Raw genomic sequence first — 21904 nt, forward strand, 5'->3', positions numbered from 1 at the left:
TAAGTAACAATAAGTTAATCTACATGAATGTAAATATCTACATTATGAAAAATCTACAGTAACTCACCCACATGAATGTAAATATCTACATAATGAAAAATCTACAATAGCAAAGCTGTGATTATTAATGTGTTTCAGACAACAGTACTTTCATTGTAATTTGGTAGAAAGTTCTGGAATACTCAGATGATTGATCCCTTTCATCTTTGAATTGTGGATGCAAATCTAAGCTTGTTGCTGCTAAGTTAAGCCTGGTTTTTCTTTGACAGATACTGGTAGTCTAATGTCTTTTGTCTAAAGAACTTCTGGTTTCAGATATGTTTCAGGAGATGAAATGATTACAGTTAAGCTTTGATCTAAATCTTAAGCAAAAATGCCAATGACCAATATAAACAGATTTAAATATTCCTTCCTACTCAAAGTGATTAAAAAACTAACTTTGCTATGGAATAACTTGTTCTTACTTCTGAAACTGAAACAATTATTTCTATATATTGCCTTCATCAACCAAAACAGGCTCTTCCTATGCAATTCACTTGGGGCAGAGTCTGAAATCAGGATTCACAGTATTTCTTCTAGCAATATGCCATGGAGTAAGCAAGAATAAAGTGTAGGAGTACTCTAAGCATGAGGCTTTTGAACAACCACAATAAAGTTCTCTGTGCAAAATCTATGCAGAAAATTGACCTCTTGTCAGCTGCTGGTCTTTATTTTTTATCAGAAGTAAGAGGTATGTGGTACAGGGAGCACACTCCCTTTCATCAGTGTGAAAAGTGTTACTTAATCTCTTACCTAATATAATAGCTTTCAGATGCTTTTCACAGCAGTTTCCTGAGACTTTTTACTTGTGTCAGCCCTGAGTGGTTAGAATTCTTGAGAAGCAGCATTTAGTTCCTATTAACAGACAGATGTCCATTCTCCTTGTAGTTGGGAGCTGCAGAATGGAGACCTTGGTCACAAGGGTAATAAAAAAATGATAAGCTACATGCATTCCTGTTGTCATCCTAACTATATCCACAGGCAGATTTGTAATGAAAGAGCAATAGGAGTTTAGCTTTAATCATAGCTGAACAGAAGGAAGAAGAGTGCCTGCACACAAGACATTTCCGTGATCAGAATGTCTCTGTGATTTTTGTATTTACATAATGTAAATATTTTATGCATATATTTTTAATCAGTGAGTGAAACAATTGCTTAAAATGACAAATCTGTGACAGCCCCTTGAAATGACAAAACAATCACCTCATCAGATTATCTTCGTTAAAATACATGACCTTTTATTTATTGCTGAAACCAAAGTCTGAATGCTATTTAATGTATGTCTGTTTGAAGGACTTTTAATTGCATTTTGAAAGCTATCACAAATGTTCTGAGTGGGATTTTCTATGCTTTGAGTAGTAACATCTCATTTTTAATGCAGAGCTGCTAGTAGTGATGATTAATGATTTACTACCTTTACTCTTAAACATTGGTTTTCTATTAAATGCAAGTTCTTCAGAATTGTTGTAGACACAAGCAGGAAGGAGAAGATGCCCTTTGGGGCTTCTGATTTCTGATTTGCTTCTAGAGACATTTCCTGTTAGTAGAAAAATAGGGCTTTTATTAGTTAAATTTACAATTTATAACATCATGTACAACATCAGTATCTTTCTGGCAAAAAGACAAGTGCATAAAAATTAGATTTTAAAATTTTATTGCTTATATGTATATATTATGCCGCCTTTAATTAAAAGTCTACATACTGCTTTTTTCAGTGGTGCCTGAAGAATCTGTCAGAATATTACTTACTATATGCCTAAAACAGCTGCTATGAATTTTTACGGTCATAGTTCACTTAGTAGTTTTTCTCTTAATTTCTGAGCACTACTGAAATCTGGTAAGGAATACGGAATTATTTATTTCCTCTTGAGACATTCCAAGATATTCTGTTAGGCTTTGAGACTCTTTGAAACATTAATGAAGTTATTTCCAAAAGTGCAGAAAATAAAATAGCCAAATAAATCTGGAGGAGGTTACAACTGATCCATGACAAAGGAGCTAAATTAGAAATTAGTTCTTTCACAATTACTTTTTCAGTCTCATCTTAAAGCCAATTCCAGTGCTTCCTTTAATGTTAACCATTAGAATACAGACTTAGGACTTCAGCATATTAGATCTCACTTGGGTGTTCACAAAATACCATGACCTAAATAGTGCTAATTTAACGAATTTCTTAAAGATGATTNTCTGTTGTTGGATGCTGAGACCTGAACTTCTGTCATTATGTATCAGTGCTATTAAGAGCAGCAGAACAATGTAAGACTGAGCAGTTTCATTAACTGGGTGCTGAGGATAGTCAGCGGTGTTCAACCCAGCTCCGTCTTTCTCTCCATTGTGTAGAGCTTGTTCTTGTACTGTGCTCCCAAAGATGAATACCACACACTTGCAAAGAAGCTGTAGGCTTCCTAGGATGCCAGTACACTTCATTCTTTCTACTCCACTGTCAGCAGTGTGATTCTTAACCTCTACTGGAACATGCAGAGTGACTTTTTTTGATAACCTTCCAAAATTTGCTCCAGGTACATGCTCTGGAGAAGGGAAAGAATAATTTGAAAAGGGCAAGCATGAAGACATAACATTTAATTTGGAAGAATATAAAACATCTGGCTAAGTTTTTCCTCAAGACCTTATCTCAAAACCTTCCTGTTTTTTTTTCATGGGAGATGTTAAACAGTTTAAGTATAGGGGGGTTACCCGCTTTCCCTCTAGTGACTGCTGTATATAATTTTATAGCTAAGGATATCTCATTTTGTTTAAAACAGACTGTAAGCACAGAGGAGCAGCAACAGTTTCTACTATTCAAAGGAAAAGTGGTTCCAGACATGCAGTAAGAACCATTTCTGCTACTAAAGTTCATCTATTTCCTGGTAAGTAATATAAAAGTGAAATAAAAAGCTAACACATCTTGAAGCACAGAGAGTTCAAGAAATGCTTTTTGAGTCTTTCCTGTCAGGGGATGCCTCTGTTTTGTTTCAGAGTTACCTTGATCCTACAAAAATTTGATCTGGCTTATGTTATGGAATCATATTTATATCAGAAATAAATAATTCTCACAGGAAGTCTGTACAAAGACTTACATATTACATGGGAATGCTTCTGTCAGTCTTCCAAATGTTTTACATTGTGTTTGTTTTTTCTTCGTTTTTTTGTTTTAGTACTTCCATCTAATTTTTAGTCATGTTGTCTGCCGCATTTAAAGTCTTGCAGCTGAGTGCTTTGTGTATGAAAAGTGTACATGGATGTAGGCACACATGTATGTATGCTCTTTGTATTTATGACTTGACAAAATCTGCTGCTTTAGGATGGGATGGACAAGGGTAGCAGACTCAAAGAATGGCTCTGCTGGCACTTAGAAGCCTAGTGCTAGAGAAAAATTCTAACAAAGTAAAATTTAATAGTTTCAGATCAGTTAAAATATGGTCTTCTGAGAGTATAATCTGTTTAGCACAGATAAATTAAGGGGTATGGCTAAACTCAAAGTTTTAGTTGCAGAAATTAGAATTTAATAATAAATCTAATAAATCTCTGTGTGAGGGTAAATTAGCAAATACAGCTCTGAGTGTTACTGATATTGCTGGAAAAGTCATATGCTTCGATTCCATCGATTCTGGTTCCACAAAAGAAGCTCTGTCTTTTTAAAGATTTACATGAACATGAAGAAAAATAGCTTTGAACAAATTCAAAACAAGAACAGCTACAAAGCCAGCAAATGAAATAAAGGGTTTTAAATTTGTCTAGTGTTGGGTACATTGCTGTTTGTCTTGTCAATTCTTCAAGAATTAGAGAAAACTCAATAATTTCCCTCTGCAATTCAGTAACTCATGGCATTTCAATTTTACCTAGAAAAGAGTGAACAGCTCCCTGTCAGTCTGAACTCTCCTGGGAGTACAATTTATACTCCTCACTTTTAGAGCACAAGCTACCTCTAAGATATATTTATGAGCTCATTATTTTCATCCCCCAGGAAAGGGATTATCTCCCTGACATCTTTTGTCTTTAGTAGCTTCACTAATACCATACCTGTTTTATTAGCACAATGTCATCCATAGTGCTGAATATCCAAAGGCATTTTTGATGATGAAATTTTATAGAAATTCAAACCTAGTTTTATTGTACTGAAGAGAATAGGAATCCCATATTGGTCTGTTGTTCTTACTTCTGTATTCCTCCCGCTTCAATCTATCCATTTAACTGAGAAAGATGCTTAGTTGTATGGATTGCAACAATGGGCCTTATTCTAATCTGATATTCATTGATTTCACACACTATGATTCTAATGAATCCAGTCAACTTCCCAATTTATACTCATACAACTTAAAGTAGAATCAGAACCATATGGAAAGTGTTTACTTCTTTCCAGCTCCTAAGTTTAGGATTTGCCACTGCGATAGTGGGTTATAAATTGTGATAGGTTAGTTATTTGACAGCTCTTGATAATATTTTATTTATCATTAGTATATAGCTTGAAATCCAGAAACGTAACACTGAGATCCACTGAGGACAATACAACCATCCTGGAAACACTGTAGTGAAAATAAACAACTCTATATTACAAAAAGGTGGGAAGGTATCTCATATGGATAAAAAGATGTATAGATACTTCTCAAAGCATTCAAAGTTCAGAAAGGATAAGGAAAGACAAAGAAGGAAACTCATACTTTGAGAATAATTTCTGAAGAAGGCTTAGGAAATTAGTGGCTTAGTATCAGTGTGTTACTATAAATAGATGATTTACAGTGCATCTGTGTTTTGAAACTGTTATTGCCACTATGTAAATGAAACATTACCATCCAGCCCCGTGGTCAGAGGAAAGAAGGAAAAATCTACAGTACATTCACTATGGTGGGACTGAAATGATAACTTTCCGACTTAAGAAAATCACGGTACTTTAAAGGAATAGGCACATACAGTGATGATAGGAGAGCTTTAGTGCATTCTGACCATGAATGTAGGTTGCATCATGCCTGTTCTGTTAAGCTAAAAAAAATAAAAGCATGTCAGAGACTGCATACAGAGTGGTACAGTGCATGTTATCTAGACTTTGGATCTGTTGTTACATTTATGTAAAACAATCCCTTGTATGGTTTGAATTGACAGTGCAGTTTCCCTTTACTCAGCTGCAAGAGTACAGGATGCTTTTTGTTCAGTGCATGAAGTATATGTTCTTTAAATGTCTGACCTATATTTCTAGACACGGAACATTTTCATATTGAATAGTACTTGATATTAGTAGTTTAAACTATAGATAAAAAATCAATTTCTTGCTTTGTGTTCATGACACAGAATCTTAGGGAGACTCCCACATCAGTGGCTTTTATTTCAAGACTTTCTTTTTTCAAATTGAAGAGGCAGTAGAAGAGGTTTTGGAACAGCTTAATAAATTAATAATAGCAATTATGAGTACTAGGTAGTGTTCCCCAAGGTGTTTTAAAAGAACTGAGAAACTGCTAAATTGTCATGTGCTGCTCACTGCTTAAATCACCTCGATTCCAGCAAAATGGAAGGTAGCTGTACTTATGCTGCTCATATACCTTTTCCTTAACCCACTTTCCCTAAACCACTTAAATACCCTTTCCACTACTAGCAAGTGATTAAATATAGCTGTTCTCATATAGCTGTATCCTAAAAAGAATTTAAGCCTGCGGGTATGGCACATAATTACCTGTTTGGAGTAGGACAGTGTGTATGAACTATATACTACACTGTTAAAAAAAGAGAAAAAAGGAAAAGAAATAGAAGAAGAAAAAAGAAAATAGTTGCACAAGAAATACAAATTGCATAAATAAGGGTTTTAATACCTATGAGTGAATCTGTGTAGCAGATTCATTCTGGAAGATTCATTAATATAAGTATGTGGGTTATAAGCTACAGTGTGAGTTCAGACTAGAAGTTTACCACTATAAATTCCAGATCTCATTTCTCTAGCATAAAAACAACATTCAGTTTTGTCCTATTTTGAAAGCAGCAAAAGGTCTGCTGGAAAAAATCCTGTTCCTACTTCTGTTCTAGAAGAGGCCTGTACGGAAAGGGAACCACGCTGCTAATATCATCATATTAGCATTCTACAGTCTTTGTGAGAATCTTAGTTCAGACATAATGCCTTCTACACTGCTGAAATTGTGTATTACTTCTCACATTTTCAGCAGTACTCCATTGGCTCACAAAGTCATACTCTGGCTCATTACATTTTGGTATACAAATACAGGATTCCCTGACTCGCTCTCTGAGTCTGCTCGTAGTAATGCAAAGTTAATTCCAATGTATGTTTTCTTCTGATTATATTATGATGCTCCTGGCTTTCAGCCATGCCAAATTAATTCATGTTCGTACTGCATTTGCTGAAACAGATTTTGAACTTATCCCAGTCATGATACTCAGTATTCCAAAGACTGTATTTATTGAAGTGGTAACATTTTTAACTGAGATTTCATTAGCCTGTGAATTACAAGATGTATTTGTATGTTCATATCTGTGCTACTTGTCTGGAATCTTAGAGTTATACATTTTCTCTCGTGAAAAAGAGAGAAAATTTGCTGCCCAGCGTCAGCAAATGCGCACAGCACTTGGCTACTCCGTGGTTTGCTGAGCTCACTGTTAGCGAAGACCAGCATCAGTATTTTGGCCTCAACACCCAGCACCAATGGAAATTCCTCCTGAAGGCTAGCAGCTGTTCCCAATACAACAGCAAGAGTAGAAGCTGTCAGGCTGGGGCAGATGGTCAGAAGTTCATGTGGCTTTTGCTACTGAGGAGGTGCTTTGTGTTTCTCCTAGGGGAAAGGTGGTGAACCTGAAGAACAGAGGCTGCCAGTGAGGTGATGCAGAGCTCAGTTGCTGCAGTCTTAGCATAAAGTACAACAGTTAAAATTATCCAATGAAGCAAGAGACCAGTACATCAACATTTATATCTATATTTCAAATGGAAAAATAATTTTTAAAAAGCCCAAAGCATGGCAATAAGAAGTTAAAAAAAAAAAAAGACAATATGTTAGCAAGTCTGACTGTATGGCTCGACACTCTTGGTTCAGGCTAAGAGAAATGCGAAAGTAGAAAAACAGCTTAAATGCTGGAAGCAAAGAGAAATAGTTACAGTTCTCAGATACAGAAGTTTTGGACTCTCCAGTAACATGAGAAGTGGAATGGCTTGTTTAAAACACGTACTATAAACTGCTAAAAAAGACCTTCAGCCTCTAAGCAACTGAATGGTAATTTTACTGCTCATACTTAAAGAAGAACATTGTAGGATCACAGTGATAACCAGAACTTGGAGAACAAAACCTCGGGGTTTCTGGCCTGCTGTTGTCTTCTGGACTGTTTAGATTTTGTGACATCCACAGGATCTGATATAAGCACGTTTGACAACTATAATTTACATGAAAGAAACAATTAGATAAATTCCTTATCAGTCATTTGAATTCCTATTTTGTTTTCCATGTGATCATATTAAAATAATAGTTCCTAGCCTACAAGATTAGAGGAAAGAAGTTACAGAAGTTATGAATGGTCAGAGACAGGGTGGATCTGAAGTTAAAATATTTGGGGTTCTACTGTAGTTCTTTGAAAAATGCATTACTGCATCAATAACTCTGACTTCCTTAGCCTGGCAATACTATTTCAGTCTTTCTTTATCTGTACTCCGGTAAGACACCATATCAGCATCTGTGTTGTCAGTGTGCTAACAGCATCACCATGTCTCTCCTTGTTTCTGAGGTGCATGCTGTCTAACCACCATATGACACCTAGATACTCTCCCTGTGCATATGACAAATTACCTGAGGCCACATCAAATGTTCCTGAGTGACAGTCTGGGCTGTCCTTATATGAAAATGAATTGGAAAGATTACACTCTAAATTTCAGTTGTTTCTGCTCAACTGGCCAACAGTAGGTTTTTGTATTTTGGGAGACTTTTAGTTAAACCCAAATTTGCATGTATTTTCACTACTAGTAAACTTCTCACGAGCAATTTAGTTGCCTACCTCTGAGCTGCTTTCCATGAAGACTTAAGATCAGCATGTTGTAGTCCAACTAGTGTGCAGAAGTGAGATACCAGAGCATGGTTAATACTTGCAGGACTTCCCGACACATATCTGCATCTCTAGGCACTGAAATCCTATAGAAAAAATGGCTATGCACCTCTGTCTCTTGATTGGAGAGTCGTCTTGTATTCAGATAGTTCTCAATGATTTTCAAACTTGCAAATTCAAACACTCTGCAGATGTATTTGCTGATTAACAATGTGGATTAAAAATATTTTAACAGAGAAGACAAACAAACAACAGATTCCACTTACTGCACAGGCCATGAAGATACTTCCCATAATTCCTGAACAAGAACATTGTCATCTGAGTACCTCAACTGTTGAAAGTACGTAAGTACCTTACAATGCTCAACTTCTTCTGTTTGCCTCATATTTTTAGAATTAGTATTAAGCAATCGCAGACTCACAAAATCACAGAATTGTATGGACTGGAAGGGACCTCTGGAAATCATCCAGTCCAACCCCCTGCTGAAGCAGGCTCCCTACAGCAGGTTGCACAGGAAAACGTTCAGGCAGATTTCGAATATCTCTAGAGAACAAGACCCCACAACCTCTCTGGACAGCCTGTTCCAGTGCTCTGTCACCCTCACAGTAAAGAAGTTCTTTCTCATGTTTTTATGGAACTTTCTGTGTTCCAGATTGTGCCCATTGTCCTGTCACTAGGCACCACTGAAATGAGCCTGGCCCCATCTAGTTTGAATCCTGCCCTTTAGATATTTATAAGCCTTGATAAGATCCCCCCTCAGTCTCCCCTTCTCCAGGCTGAACAGTCCCAGGTCTCTCAGCCTTTCCTCATAAGGGAGATGCTCCAGACCCCTAATCATCTCTGTGGACCTCGACTGGACTCTATCTAGAAGTTCTCTATCCTTGAAATGGGCAGCCCAGAACTGAACACAGTACTCTATGTGTGGCATCATCTGCACAAAATAAGTTCATATTTCTAGCCAAATATATGAGATGACAAACAGGAAAATGTTTTTGTAAAAGCTAGATGGCAAGAAAACAAAATCAAATTTCATTCTGGTACCAAGAATTATCTATAAACTAATCTGTTAGCCTTTTAAATGCTGTGTGCCCCTGAAGGCACCGGTGCTAATTCTGACACTATTTTTCTGGTACAGAACATTGAATCCCAGACTTCAGCAATTTGCTGACATTTGTTTCTGACAAGGACAGAGGAAAGAAGCAATTTTCAGATAATCTATGGAAAGAATCATGTGCTTGAAATAAATAGTTAGCTGATAAAATTCACAAAATGAAAGAAATTAATTGTTCTGTTATTACACCAGTTGGAATAAATGACAAGAAGTTGGTTTCAGTTTGGAACCAAAACTAGTATACTATTTCTAACTTTATCTGGCCATTGTATTCTAGAAAGTGTTTCAGGAAGTCATGATTATTGAAAAAGATCTGAAAAAAAAGTGCAGTAAAGAGATACCTCTTCCTGACAATATTTGTAATGCCTAGAAACAGATTACGCAAATAAGTAATATAAACAGACTAACATCAATTTCATAAATGGGGTTGAGGCTATTTACACAGATTTATATTACTCTTCATGATGAAAGCATAAGAAGTTCTTCTTTACATGTATTTAATTTGGATGGTGGGTTTTTTTTTCAAAAATGCAAGATCATGTCATGCTGTCTTTTCCACGTATTAAAAAAGTTGATGTATGCTTTGTTTTTTTGTGAGTCATGTGGAACCATACGCAGCAAAGTTGTGCATTGACAGCAGAGCTAAAGAAGCAATTTGGAGCAGTAATGCTGGCAAAATATGAGGTACTTCCATAATAAATTAATAACTGAACTAGATTTCTTTTTTTTTTTTTGCTTCTGAGAGAGACTAGCTGGGTTATGAGGCAGCATATTTCACACAAATGTAGGCAATTTTTAAGTGGTTCCCATCCATAGATCTTACAAGAACTTACAGAGATGGAAAGTTGACATAATTACTGTTCTAAAATGAGGCTATCAAGAGACAGATGACAAGACTTGGAAAGTCAGATAGGTGTTGGATGTCCCATCCCTGGAGACATTCAAGGTCAGGCTGGATGGAGATCTGAGCATCCGAGCATCTGAGCTCTGAGCTCCTGTTCTAGCTGTAGATGTACCTGTTCATTGCAGGGGAATTGGACTAGATGACAGATAAGAGTCCCTTCCAACTCAGATGATTCTACGATTCAATACCATAGGTGAGAGATCTCTCAGATAACTTGAGTTCATCTGTTTGCCACTTGGATGCCATGAGCTTTCTTAGACTCCCATCAACAGGGGCCCCTTCTTCCTTTCTGCAGAGGCTCCTCCCAGTCACTTCAGCATTAGACTTTCTGTCAGATTCACAAAAGCTCATCTTTTAGAAGCAGGAAACAAAACGTTATGGTGCATTCCCATGCAAATGTAATGTCTGTATTCCTGGAGGTGGAGTAACCATTCAGACTGACCTGCTAGTATCCCTTTTGCTTTTATTATCTTACATTCTGTAAGATAAGATTCTGTTCTGTATTGTAGAATAGAAAGGAGGAATGGAACAGGTTTGTAGATGTTCTGATTACTTGGTGAGATAATATATGAGATTCAGGACACTTTTGATTGAAGTAATCTCTTTGTTTAATCTCTGAGCCTGTCATCAAAAGAAAAAGATTAGGTGTCTTGAGAAGCACCAAATAAGCTTGTTTCAGTGCTGTGCTGTACCAAAACAGGCTTGTTTTCATGGTCATAACACACCCTTCAGAAGGACTGCTGGTAGCAAGGTGAAATGGATGCAGTATGTGGGATTAATGCTCAGTATGTGGTATTTTAATGTTACAGGACATTGAATGGAAAGATTATTAAAGAGTGTGGCTGGAGAAGGACTCTCTTGTGCCTGGAGAGACAAGAAGTAGACATTTTGTCTTCCACTGCAACTGGATTTTGAATAACATTTCTCACAGGAATAGTCTCAAAGCTCAGTACTTGGTAAAAGCACTTTCTGCTTTAGTCTTGCTTCACTTCCTGCAGAGAAACACTTCCCCCTTCATAGAAAAAGTCAGATGCAGCTCATTGCTACTTATGTTTGTGGGTGGCTCAGTAGCTAACAACGTTGCAGTTACAGCTTACAGGAAAGCTTGCTGGCTGGAAGTACTTTGGGTTTCTTTGGATGTGGAAGGAGGCTGTGATCTACTTCTCTCATGTGTGCTAGGGTCATCTTTATTAAGTCTGTAGCACTCTACCAAAGAGCAGTTTGCTCAACAGGGAAGAGCTGGCTGCATTAAAAGTGCTGCACATAAATAGTTAAGTACTGAGATTGAAAAATAATAAGATTATTAAATTCACAGAATTGGCAAAGCCATTTACAGATGTCATCAACATGACAAAATCTGATTGGTTTCTTTGTTTGACAAGAAGAAGGGTAGGGCGGAGGTAAGAAGTGTGTATCAGAAGCTTCTCAATCAAAGAGCATCACCTTTTTATCACATTCTCAGTTGCTTCCCTGAAGCACACGGATTTAAAATCACAAATACAGGAACTTGGAGTCAAGCCTCTAGTGAGGAAGGGTTCTAACCCAAGACAGAAAGCTACCAGAGCTCCACTGGTGACAGTGCTCACAGCTGCCCTTCTCTTCTTCAGATCTGACTTCAGTCCTGTTCATAAAAGTCACGACAATGCCTGCCCTGGATCAATGAGGCAAGTTGGTGACTTGAGAGCCATGAGCTGGTGTTCTTAAAGCTAACGTGTCCATTCCCCTGCACGCGCATAAGCTTTTAAATCACGTGTGTTTTACACTTGTAAGTTTTGGCAGTCCGGGCTGTTGGGTGAGCTCTCAGTTTGGCCAAGGCACCTTTTCCGGAGTTGTGCATTTTATAGAGGAACACATTTGAAAATACTTCAGCTGTTGAGGTGGGTTTCAAGGAAACCACTTTTCTCTGAGTGATGCTTTTTCTGGATTTCAGGTAGCTGAATCTGCTTGTAGAAAACATTAACCACAGCACAGAGTGTTTATCTGATTTTTCTGTAATGAGATTAGCTACACAGTAAGTGCAACAGAAGCTGTAAGGAGCAGGAAATAAGTAGTCTTCATTTTGTTTGCTAAGGTCTCAGAAGGAAATCAATCCTATTTTTAACAAACAACATTACATTCTGTGTCCATCATTTTTAAGGTGTGAAATATGAAAGGACTTTTTGTAGTGTCCTATGTCTTAGTACCCTTGAGAATTCTGAAATGAAGGTCTGATCAGATTCATTTTTTAATCCATCTATTTTACTGCTTTTAAATCTTCTTGGAAAAGACATGATTTAAAATGTTGTGGAGACAGGAGGAGACCTCTCTGTTAGCTGTGTTAAACTTTGTCCCCAACATTCTCTGTTCCTCATGACAACGTACTAAATCAAAGTAAGTAAAATAAGGGTGATTTCTTTCTGAATGCTTAACAAAATGAAGACTGGCAGTGTGGTGGTAACCGATGGACAGGAAGTAATGGGGAGCGTGTGTATCTCTATGCACACACATACTAAGAGGCACACAAGATAAAATTCAGGTAATGAAACTCTCACCAACTTCTGCACCCATATGGCTTTGGCAAAGGAGAATCTTTTCAGTCTAGGTCACTTGAATATCTCTGTATATTTTCAAGGAAACTATTATTATTACATTTGAGTGCTGAAGTTAAGAATCCTTTATTTCTGCCATCTTTCATTAAACCACCATACTAGCAACTATCCTGGAAAAAATGAATGAGTGAAGTCTCTCCGGTGCTGTAAGACAGTTATCTGTTTATGTGTGACAGTTGCAGATATATTTCCTAAGAGCTGTCAAATGGTGACATAAAAATTACTGCAGAGTTCAAGGCTGCTGTTTATTTGGTTAGAAAACATGAATGTTTCATTCAGGGCAAACGTTTGCATTAGGAGGCACTGCTTTTCAGGGGACAGGATGCTAGAATAAAGCCCTGGATACCCAACTTCTTTTTCAGTCTCTGCTGGTGACTCCTCATTACTAATTGCGCTGTGATAATAAATGTTTGTTCCCAGATAAAACAAAGAGATTTCATTGTGCTTTTAACTTACAAAGCACCACTTGCATCAACTTGTACTTGTAACTTAAAGAACCCTACTGGCATCAACTATTACTTTTAGCAGCTCTTTAATGCTATGAGATGTTTATCTGGGTCCCTTGCTTTTTTTTTTTTTTTTTTTTTTTTTTTTTAAATCTGAAGAATCAGCAATGAATATTCTTTTCTGTGATAAATGAAAAGACAGAAACAAGAAGGTGCACTGATAATAAGCAATCCAGGAGAGCAGATCAGAAGAAGAAAGTTTGAATTGATATATAAAAGCTAGGCTTCCTTTACTTAAAAAATTCAGCATGACAAACCATAAGGAAACTAACATTTCTGAATGCACCTAATTCAATGACGGTTCCCTAAAACAGTGTAGGGAAAAGAATTATTGCAATTAGAAATAAAAGTGAACAAATAAGAGTCAATTCACTGTGCTCATTAAAACACCCCTATATACTGTGAACAGCCTGTCTAAAGGTATTAGAACATTCAGCGAGGTTGTTTTGTTGATGGCTAGCCCTGAAATCATTGTTATGCAGGGAAGGCTTTACCTATTTGTCCTTTGAGGCTGAAGCAAGCATTTCCCAAGGAGTGACTTTTCTCCGGCTGTATCTGTGTCCATCCCTTGGCGGTGGTCTCTCCTTCCCACAGCAGACTGCTGCAGGACTTGCTGGCCTCTCCCATGCCACAGGCACAGTTCAACCTTGCACGGATCAGAGCAGAGTAACAATCACGTGTATGCCATGAAAAGTATTGTGAGCCCTCTCCTACAGCATTTTTGTCCTCTGCCTTTTTAAGGGGAAGCAGTGTTGTATTCTCTGACTCAAAAGGAGCATGAAAGGATTTCACGGCTAAGGACAGAACAGTGTTCTGCCTTATTTGGGGAAATTAGAGGCAGATACTGAACTGACAGTTCTTGTTTGAAGTGCTGCCATTTTATGAGGGCAGGAAAGGAAAAAGGAAGGAAGGAAGGAGGGAGGGAAAGAGTAGGAATAAGGAAAGAAGAAAGGAGTGAGGGAGGGAGAGAAGGAAGAGAGGAAATCAGAGAGAGGACAAAGGGAAAGCAGAGAGGAAGAAAGGAGGAAAATTAAAGAAAGAAAGAACAGGAAAAACAGGAAGAAAAGGGAGAAGAGAAGGGAGAAAGAGAAAACCATCTCTTTCAGCCAACTGTTGTGGACTTTTTTTTTTTTTTTTTTTAAAGTGTCCAGTGTCATGCTCTCGGCTGTCTTTAGATCAAGTTCACACAATTTGGTCACTGTTACCCTAAGGACTTTATTTACTGCATCAGTCTCTTTGACAGTCAGTGCCCCAAGGACAAGATGAAATAATCTTACCGTCCTGCCTCCCATTAATTCTCTTAGTAAAAGTGGTTGATGTGTCAAAGGCTGCATAATAGCTAATGAAAGTTCCACATCAGCAATTGCCAACAATTTCAGTGTGCTTCCTTTTGCCATCAGCACTTTCATCTTGCTTTATAAAGAGCTTTCAGATCCTTGAATACGTAAAGTGCTTCACATCTCTGTATTTCTTTCTGAGTGACAGCGTAGCTGTGTAGTTAAGCAAGACAAGTTGGTCTCCCAGTGAATGTATAATTTAAGGCACAATCTTATCTTCAGGTGAAATGAATTATAAAATTGGAACATAAAGTAGATGACAGGTAACTGACAGGGAGGATGCACAGGGGATGAACATGTATGACTAAAAAGATGAAAACCACTTTTACAGAAAATAAAAGAAGTTGATGTATCCTTTTCCTCTCTTGCAGTCCAAAAGCATGTGGACATGTCACCTTCCATGTAGCACAAGAGATCAGCAAGTAACTATGCATATGACAATTTGATTCCTATCCAGCTACATTCAGATTGGCATCACTGCTGTCATTTCCTAAGGATATCTCCTTTCCCTAGCAATGTAGAAATTCAGTTGTACGAAGTCCAGTCTAACACCAATGTCTGCAGTCTAATACTAATGTCTAATTCAGTGCTGGTCCATCTAGGACATTACCTGGGTTTGGGCCGAGGTCCCTTCTGCCTTCCCAAAGAGCTCATCAGATATCTTCATTACAGAATTTAGTAGCACAAACAGAAAGGGCAACTAAAAATAGTTTTGCTTTTCAGGGCCCTGGACAGCCCGATCTAGTGAGAAACCCTGCCAATGGCAGGGGATTTGAACTGGATAGTTTTTAATGTCCCTTCCAGTCCAACCCATTCTATGATTCTATGATTTTCCTCACGTGATCTTGACTTCACAAAAATATTTTCATATTTAAAAGAATGCCCTGTCATGCATCTCCAAGCAAGACGCCCACACAAACAACAGAAGATACTAATTATGCAGGGGAAGCAATGAAACTGTTCAAAACATTCTAGCGAGTGTGCTCAGAAGTGAGAGTGAGATGAGTTAGGCTCTTCTTGAAAATCACATTGGTAAAGAACAGTAGGTGTGCTTTCAAATTGCTGGGATCCTTCTAGTTATCCTTTTGATGCTTTTTTTTTTTTTTTTTGAAAAGCATCGTTTCAGTGCTCAGAAGTGATTGATGTCCTGTGATTAGAGCCGTAATACAATTGGATGTGATGATGCTGAGAAGTTCAGCCACATCTGGATTTTCCAGTTGGCCATTCTTAGAGCATGATTTTTTTTTTTTTTAAACGCTTTCATAAATTCCTGTAGATAACAATGAAAAAAGATTTATGCCCATATGCAGTTTTAAATTCTTTTGAGGACTAGATGAAGTTACTTGATTCAATATTTATTTTTAAAAATATTTTTAAGTATCACAAAAGATAATTCTCCTACTGTTTCCGCTCTTGTAATAGATTCAAATCTTAATTATGCATTTAAATTAAAACTCCTCTTCGTAGGAAAAAGCTCAAAGAATCAGACTGCTGAGTGCATTCCAGGGTACTTGGCATGATTACTGGTCTCTGCTTAAAGTGCACACTTGGATGTGTTTCTCTCCAAAACAGACACTTGGAAGTTTTTGAAGGGAAGCAGTCCTGTGTGCTTGCAGAACTGGACTGTAATGGGCGCTGTACAGTCTGTTTAAAACCTCTGTTCCATTAGCTGGCATCAATTTTTGATGCATTGTATCCTGCCTACACATTTGCTAGATTGCTTCAGCAGCTGCTGCCTCCAGTATGATTTCACAGCCAAAGAAATGCTTCTTATCCTAGTTCTCACGGTGTAAAGGAAAAGAGAGACAGATGTTGTTATTCAGCCCTCAGCTACATGAACTACCAGAATGGGTGACAAGCCGCATTTGCTTTTTCACTCAGTGAGAATAAGAACTAAAGAAATGCTGCACTTTTTTTTTTTCCCCCCAAGCACTTTATAGTTCCCTGAAAACTAAAGCTGAGCTTGAATTGAATCTGGACATTTTCACATCTCATCTCTGCATCACGTGCAACCCCAAGAGCTGCAGTCCAGCTTTCAAAAGACTCACTGATGATTAATAAACAGTGTTTTTCATCTGGGAATGTGGAAAAAAGCTGTTTTTATTTCTTTATTTCCAAATTTGTCCTGCCATAAACAGGTATACTACATGAAATCAAATTGGGCACAGGTCTGCAAGTTTTCATTAGGATAATTTAATGTTTGGCTGAGCCGCACTAAGTAAGAGTTGCTTAATTAACTTCTGAACACTCTGCAGCAGGTGGATCAGTTCACAAAAGAGACATCCAGGAGCTGACACTGAGTAAGACTGTGGAATGGAGGCAGGTGTTACACTGAACTCTTCTCCCATCATCTTGTTGCCCGGATGGGAGATGAGTGGAGCTTGCCCAGTTATTTCAGGGAGACTGACCACCTCCTGCATTTAAAAGAGAGATCCAGAATGAACTCTATGGAGACAGCAGAAGCCCAGTTCAAGACACTTTAAAGGCATCTTACTGGCTCACTGAGCTGGGTGTGAATGGCCAGTGCTCTCCCATGCAGCCTGTCTCTGCCCCTTACTGCCAACCTTCCCTGAAAATAAGGGCCTGCGGTTCTCACTCGGGTTCCTCTGTCCACAGACCAGGTACTTAAACCACCATTCTACTGTCAGGTATCTTTTGTAGCTCTTTAGCTCCAATCTGGTATATATCCTCTATGTAGATAACTGCTTAGTTAGAATTCTTTTTTTTTTCCTCCTTTGCCTTTTGTAGTGGAGGAAAATTAATTACTGTAAATGTTGAAAGGAATATAGAATTGTGAAGTACACTGCATTGACATTTAAGAAAATGTGAAAAAACTGCTTTTTAACCTCCTCATATTTCTGATACTAATGTTCTCTTTTGTTTCAGGTGGTACCATATGAAATACAATTCATTTTGCATGAAAGGAAAAAAACAAACAAACAAACAAACAATACACCACAGAAGACAGCATCTCCATCGCAATTTTGGGAACTCTGTTATCCATCTTTTCAGGAGAATGCCAGCTGTGCAGTTTATTTGAGAAGCTTCATTTTATCTAACAGAACTACTTCGTATTAAGAAAATATGAATGATGGGTGAACACATTTTGCTTTACAATCATCTTCAGTAGTAAATTATAGATTTCCCATCTATTTTCTGTTCATTCAGGATTTATGCTTAATCATAAGGTTCTGAGATAATCCATGTGATAATTTATTTCCCCAACTGGGAGAAAATTTATAATCTCCATGGTATAAAATAGCGACAAAAGATAGAAATGAACCTGTATTTTCATGAAATGAAAAATAGTTTTCAGCTTTTTTTAAATCTCTAGGTGACTGAGATGCTTAAGAGATAATTTCTGTCTGTTGAAGAAGATGGCCAACGGAATACAGAAGGAGAGAGTTCTGCAGTACATTTTAATTTCTGCAGCAAACTAGGAAGACACATAAATTCTGCAACATCTCAGAGGATAAAGAAGAGAAATGTGGAAAATTTGTACATGTGGCTTAAATCCACTAAATCATTATTATTGTTTTATTTTATAAACCATTAAGATGCCAAATGGGTTTTGTACTTTTTGAAAAATTGCATTTCTATTTTTTGGATTAGCTTAGGTCATTAGTATTCAAACGCATTATCTCCTGGAACTTTTCCTTACTTTCCATTTATTACTGCTCCTCTGAGCATAATGGAGCTGTTTGGGCTGAGCAGGGTCCCAAACTCATTCGGCTCTAACATGTTATTTGCGCGTATAATCTAACCATAAATTATTAGGCAGAGACAGAAATTGCAAAGCTAGGGCTTCAGACTCCCTTGTGCTAAATCCATCAGGATGAACAGATTGTAAACTGCCCATTGCAAATATGATATGCAGCAATTTAGCGTCATGCTAATACTCCATAACCTCCATCCCTTACATTTATATAGCTTTTCCCTCCTGAAGCTTTCTGAAATTGCTTCTCCAGCCATTACACTGCATGATGCAGTTCAGATTTAATAGGAATAGTTGTGAACATTAGCTTCAGAATAATTTGAGCCCGTACAGATTTTTTTAAATTTAGTTGTATGAAACTGTAACATTTGTTTCTATTGTTTGTTACCATCTTAGAAAAAGAGTCAAAGAAAAATACTGACTTTTTTGATTTAGGAGCTTTTGAGGCTTCATTGCTTATCTATGGTAATAACTTAAAGCTTTTCAGAAATGGATTTTTTAATGCAGTCTATAAAATAAACCTCTTTTTTTTTTTTTTTTCCCCCTTTCTGTGGAACTGCTACTTACAGATGGAAGAGAAAAACCTATCTAAAGTCACTGTAGAATTACTAAGGCCATTTGATGCTTCAGACGATGGCACTATCTATCACTCTTCCCCTTCGGTAATCCTGGGATTTTGGCGGTAGAGATAGCCTTGCTCCTTGTGACCCTAATTTAATTTCCTTTCTCCTGTAATTTCTTTCTTAATTTCTCTCTCTTTTTTTTTTTTTTTTTTTTTTTTTTTTTGTTGTTGTTGTTGTTGCCTATAGCCTCCCCCTTTTTTTCCTCCTTGGAGGGCTAAGCAGTGACTTTATTACCCACAGGTTTCCAACAGCTTCCTAAGTGTTTTACTACCTTGGAAGTTTGCATCTCTTGAGTTATCACTGTGAAACACCATGAACAAGTAAAAAGTTTTAATTTCTCTTGAGTAGAGCTTACCTGGTTTTGCAGGTAGGACCCAAACTGTAGGAAAGCAGAGCATCTCACGGGGCACATGCCCCAGCCCCATGCAGGTTGGGTCTCTGCTGCGCTCACCCCAGTTTACTGATGCTGTACTTGTACTAGGAAGTTCTGAACCAGATACAATCTTGTAGATGTGGTCTCATGAGTGCTAAGGTGGATAGTCAGCTCTTAACCAGCTGGCAGTGCTCCTTTTAAGGCAGCTGAGGAGGCTGTGGGCCACACCCAACTTGCTCTCCACTGAGGCCTCTTGGTTTCCGTTAGGGAGCTGCTTCACGGTCATTCTGTCTGCTGGAATGGTGAGACAGTTCTTCCATGTCACCCATGAAGAAGCATGATTCAAGGGTGCATGTATACAACTTCCCTTGATTTCCCCTCCTGGATGGGAAGGCCATGCTGTTAAAGTCTCCTCTTTATGAAGGTCTTTCTTCTCATTACTCTTTTTCACTTCTGCATTTGAAAAGAAGCTTTACTAGGATTTGAGAGTGTTGTGGGAGTGAATGTTTTTGCTGTGGAGGCCATCTGTGTATGGCATGGAAACAACCAGGACAAGCTCTGTAACCAAACTCATTCCTGGGCCATGAGGAAGGGTCTGCCTTGTTCAGGGCAGCCCGGTCCCTTCTGGTGCTGGAGCTGGCACAGGTATGGGCCAGGCATCAGATGTCCCCCTGAATCATAGAATCACAGAATTAGCTAGGTTGGAAAAGACCTACAAGATCATCCAGTCCAACCATCCACCTACCACCAATAACCCCACTAAACCATGTCTCTCAACACATCTAAACGTTTCTTGAACACCTCCAGGGACAGTGACTCAACCTCTTCCCTGGGCAGCCCATTCCAGTGCCTGACCACTCTTTCAGAAAAGTAGAATTTCCTAATGTCCAGCCTGAATGTCCCCTGGCGCAGCTTGAGGCCATTCCCCCTCGTCCTGTCACTAGTTACAAGAGAGAAGAGGCTGACCCCCAGCTCACTACAACCTCCCTTCAGGTAGCTGTGGAGAGTGATAAGGAAGGAATCACTCCTTTGACTAACTGTTTTCTAAACCTGTTCACTAACACTGAAGGAGGAAGGAGGGGGCTAAAAAGCAACTAATTTGTTTAGTGACCTCTCTCCTTAGTCCTCCTAACCTCTTGTCTTCATCTTGGGCTTTTTGAAAACTGAATGTGTGAAGAGAAGAAAGATGTCCTGATACAGCCTCTCAGACACGAGATGAGGGATAAAAGGAAGAACCTCAGAACCTGGTGGGGGAAGGAGGTGTGGAGGTGAGGTGGAGCTGGGTGAACAAAACTGATGGGAAGGCAGAGCTGACGGCTCTGTGTGAAATAGGCCACATGGGGCGGGGAGGGGGGAGAACTGATGAGGGGACTGAAGAAAAGATGCTCTATGTCACCTTAAAAATAAGCATAGTATAGGCTGCTGATACGGTGAGATAAGCCAGGGCAGGAAGAATAGCAGTTTTGCAAGTCTAGTAAATGGCTTGAGAGTCATCTGAAGATGTGTAAAAGTTGTTTGAATTACCCAGCATTCTGGCTTTCATTTAGGTGACACTGTCTGACTCCAGATCTGGCACCTTTTGTTGAATGCCTTTCAGTTTCACCCCTGTAGCACAGAAGAGGAATAGCTCACATTTGTTTGAGTAATGTGTTCACACCTTGCCCTTTGCAGCAGCAGCAAATTCAGTCCACTAAGAATTACGATTAGGCCTTGCTACAGACTTTTTAGACTCCTTTTGCCCATTATTGTACTATTGCAGAAGAAATATTCTTTCACTCCTTGGGTAAAATGTTTGAAAGGCAAAATGAATAGCTAGTGCTCTTTCTTGAGTCTATTAGAGCATCTATCCAAAAGACGGTAAAGAGAAGCTGTGAAAAGGAGATCAAAGTGGATAGACTAATAAGTTCTTAGCTGATCTGTGCTCAGAGACTTTTGGGGTACAGGTGATAAAGGGAGAATGAGCACTGCAGATCTAGCACAATCAAACTAGCTGTCTTCTTTCCTTTGAGCTTTACTGCTTTTAATGTTCTTGTCTTTGCCTTACTTCCTTCAACTCCACGCAGATTTTGCTTTTACTTCAGAATTGCTGTTATTCCAGTTCTGCTGGAACTAATCAGATGTCATCTCCTGTTTATTTTGAACAATGCTGAAGAATTCTTTGAAAGACTCTTTTCTTTAATCCGACCTTGAAAATTATTTCTGTTTCCAGACAGTACACCCTTTTTTTGCCTTCGAAAAATCATCTTTCCTCTTCCATCTGTTTAATACAGGTCAATTTTTGACATTTTATTTATTTTTTTAGTGCAAAACAGCACGCTATCAGCAATACAATTCTATAAACACTGAGCATTACGAGTGCTGAGGTAGGTATCTGAGCATGGAAAATGTACAGGCTGCACAATAAAGCAGCTGTTTATGTCCTCGTATTCTCAGGAACAAAGGTTGACCTGATACAGAAAAAAATGCATCAAGTCCAGAGGGCTTTCCAGTCAGACTATGAATCTCAAAGTAGGTCAGACTGGCTGAGGGTGTCACTTTAAGCCTTGCTCTCAGATGGTTTTTAAAAGAACTCAAGAAAGTAGTTTTCCACTCTTTACATTCTTTTGAGACTAACAGAAAGGACAGGGCTGTCATTTGAGATAGAAGCGGAATGTCTCAAAGATAATCCTATGAGCAGGGTGACCGC

At 38.3% G+C, this 21904-nt stretch overlaps 1 protein-coding gene and 1 long non-coding RNA gene across 8 annotated transcripts in view; one reads left to right on the top strand and one right to left on the bottom strand.

Annotated features, from left to right (window-relative positions):
* Window positions 1-19207, top strand: part of TMEM156 (transmembrane protein 156) — a 28291-nt gene extending 9084 nt beyond the window's left edge. The window contains exons 5-9 of one of the 7 annotated variants that reach the window (XM_021393928.1): window positions 2802-2906; window positions 8297-8405; window positions 9771-9856; window positions 10886-11032; window positions 17394-17518. In XM_021393928.1, coding sequence (XP_021249603.1) covers window positions 2802-2906; window positions 8297-8405; window positions 9771-9855 — 299 coding nt within the window. In that variant the 3' untranslated portion in view covers window position 9856; window positions 10886-11032; window positions 17394-17518. Of the gene's footprint in view, window positions 1-2801; window positions 2907-8296; window positions 8406-9770; window positions 9857-10885; window positions 11033-17393 lie in introns of all 7 variants that reach the window. The other 6 variants (XM_021393926.1, XM_021393924.1, XM_021393930.1 and 3 more) reach the window with 6 other exon arrangements.
* LOC110397533 lies at window positions 22-8289 on the bottom strand. The gene is made up of 3 exons (XR_002437828.1): window positions 8014-8289; window positions 1454-1576; window positions 22-934 (listed from the first exon to the last, which is right to left on the bottom strand). It is a non-coding gene; the product is annotated as an uncharacterized LOC110397533 (long non-coding RNA).

This window comes from Numida meleagris, chromosome 4 (genome assembly GCF_002078875.1).
Source record: "Numida meleagris isolate 19003 breed g44 Domestic line chromosome 4, NumMel1.0, whole genome shotgun sequence".
NCBI lineage: Eukaryota > Metazoa > Chordata > Aves > Galliformes > Numididae > Numida > Numida meleagris.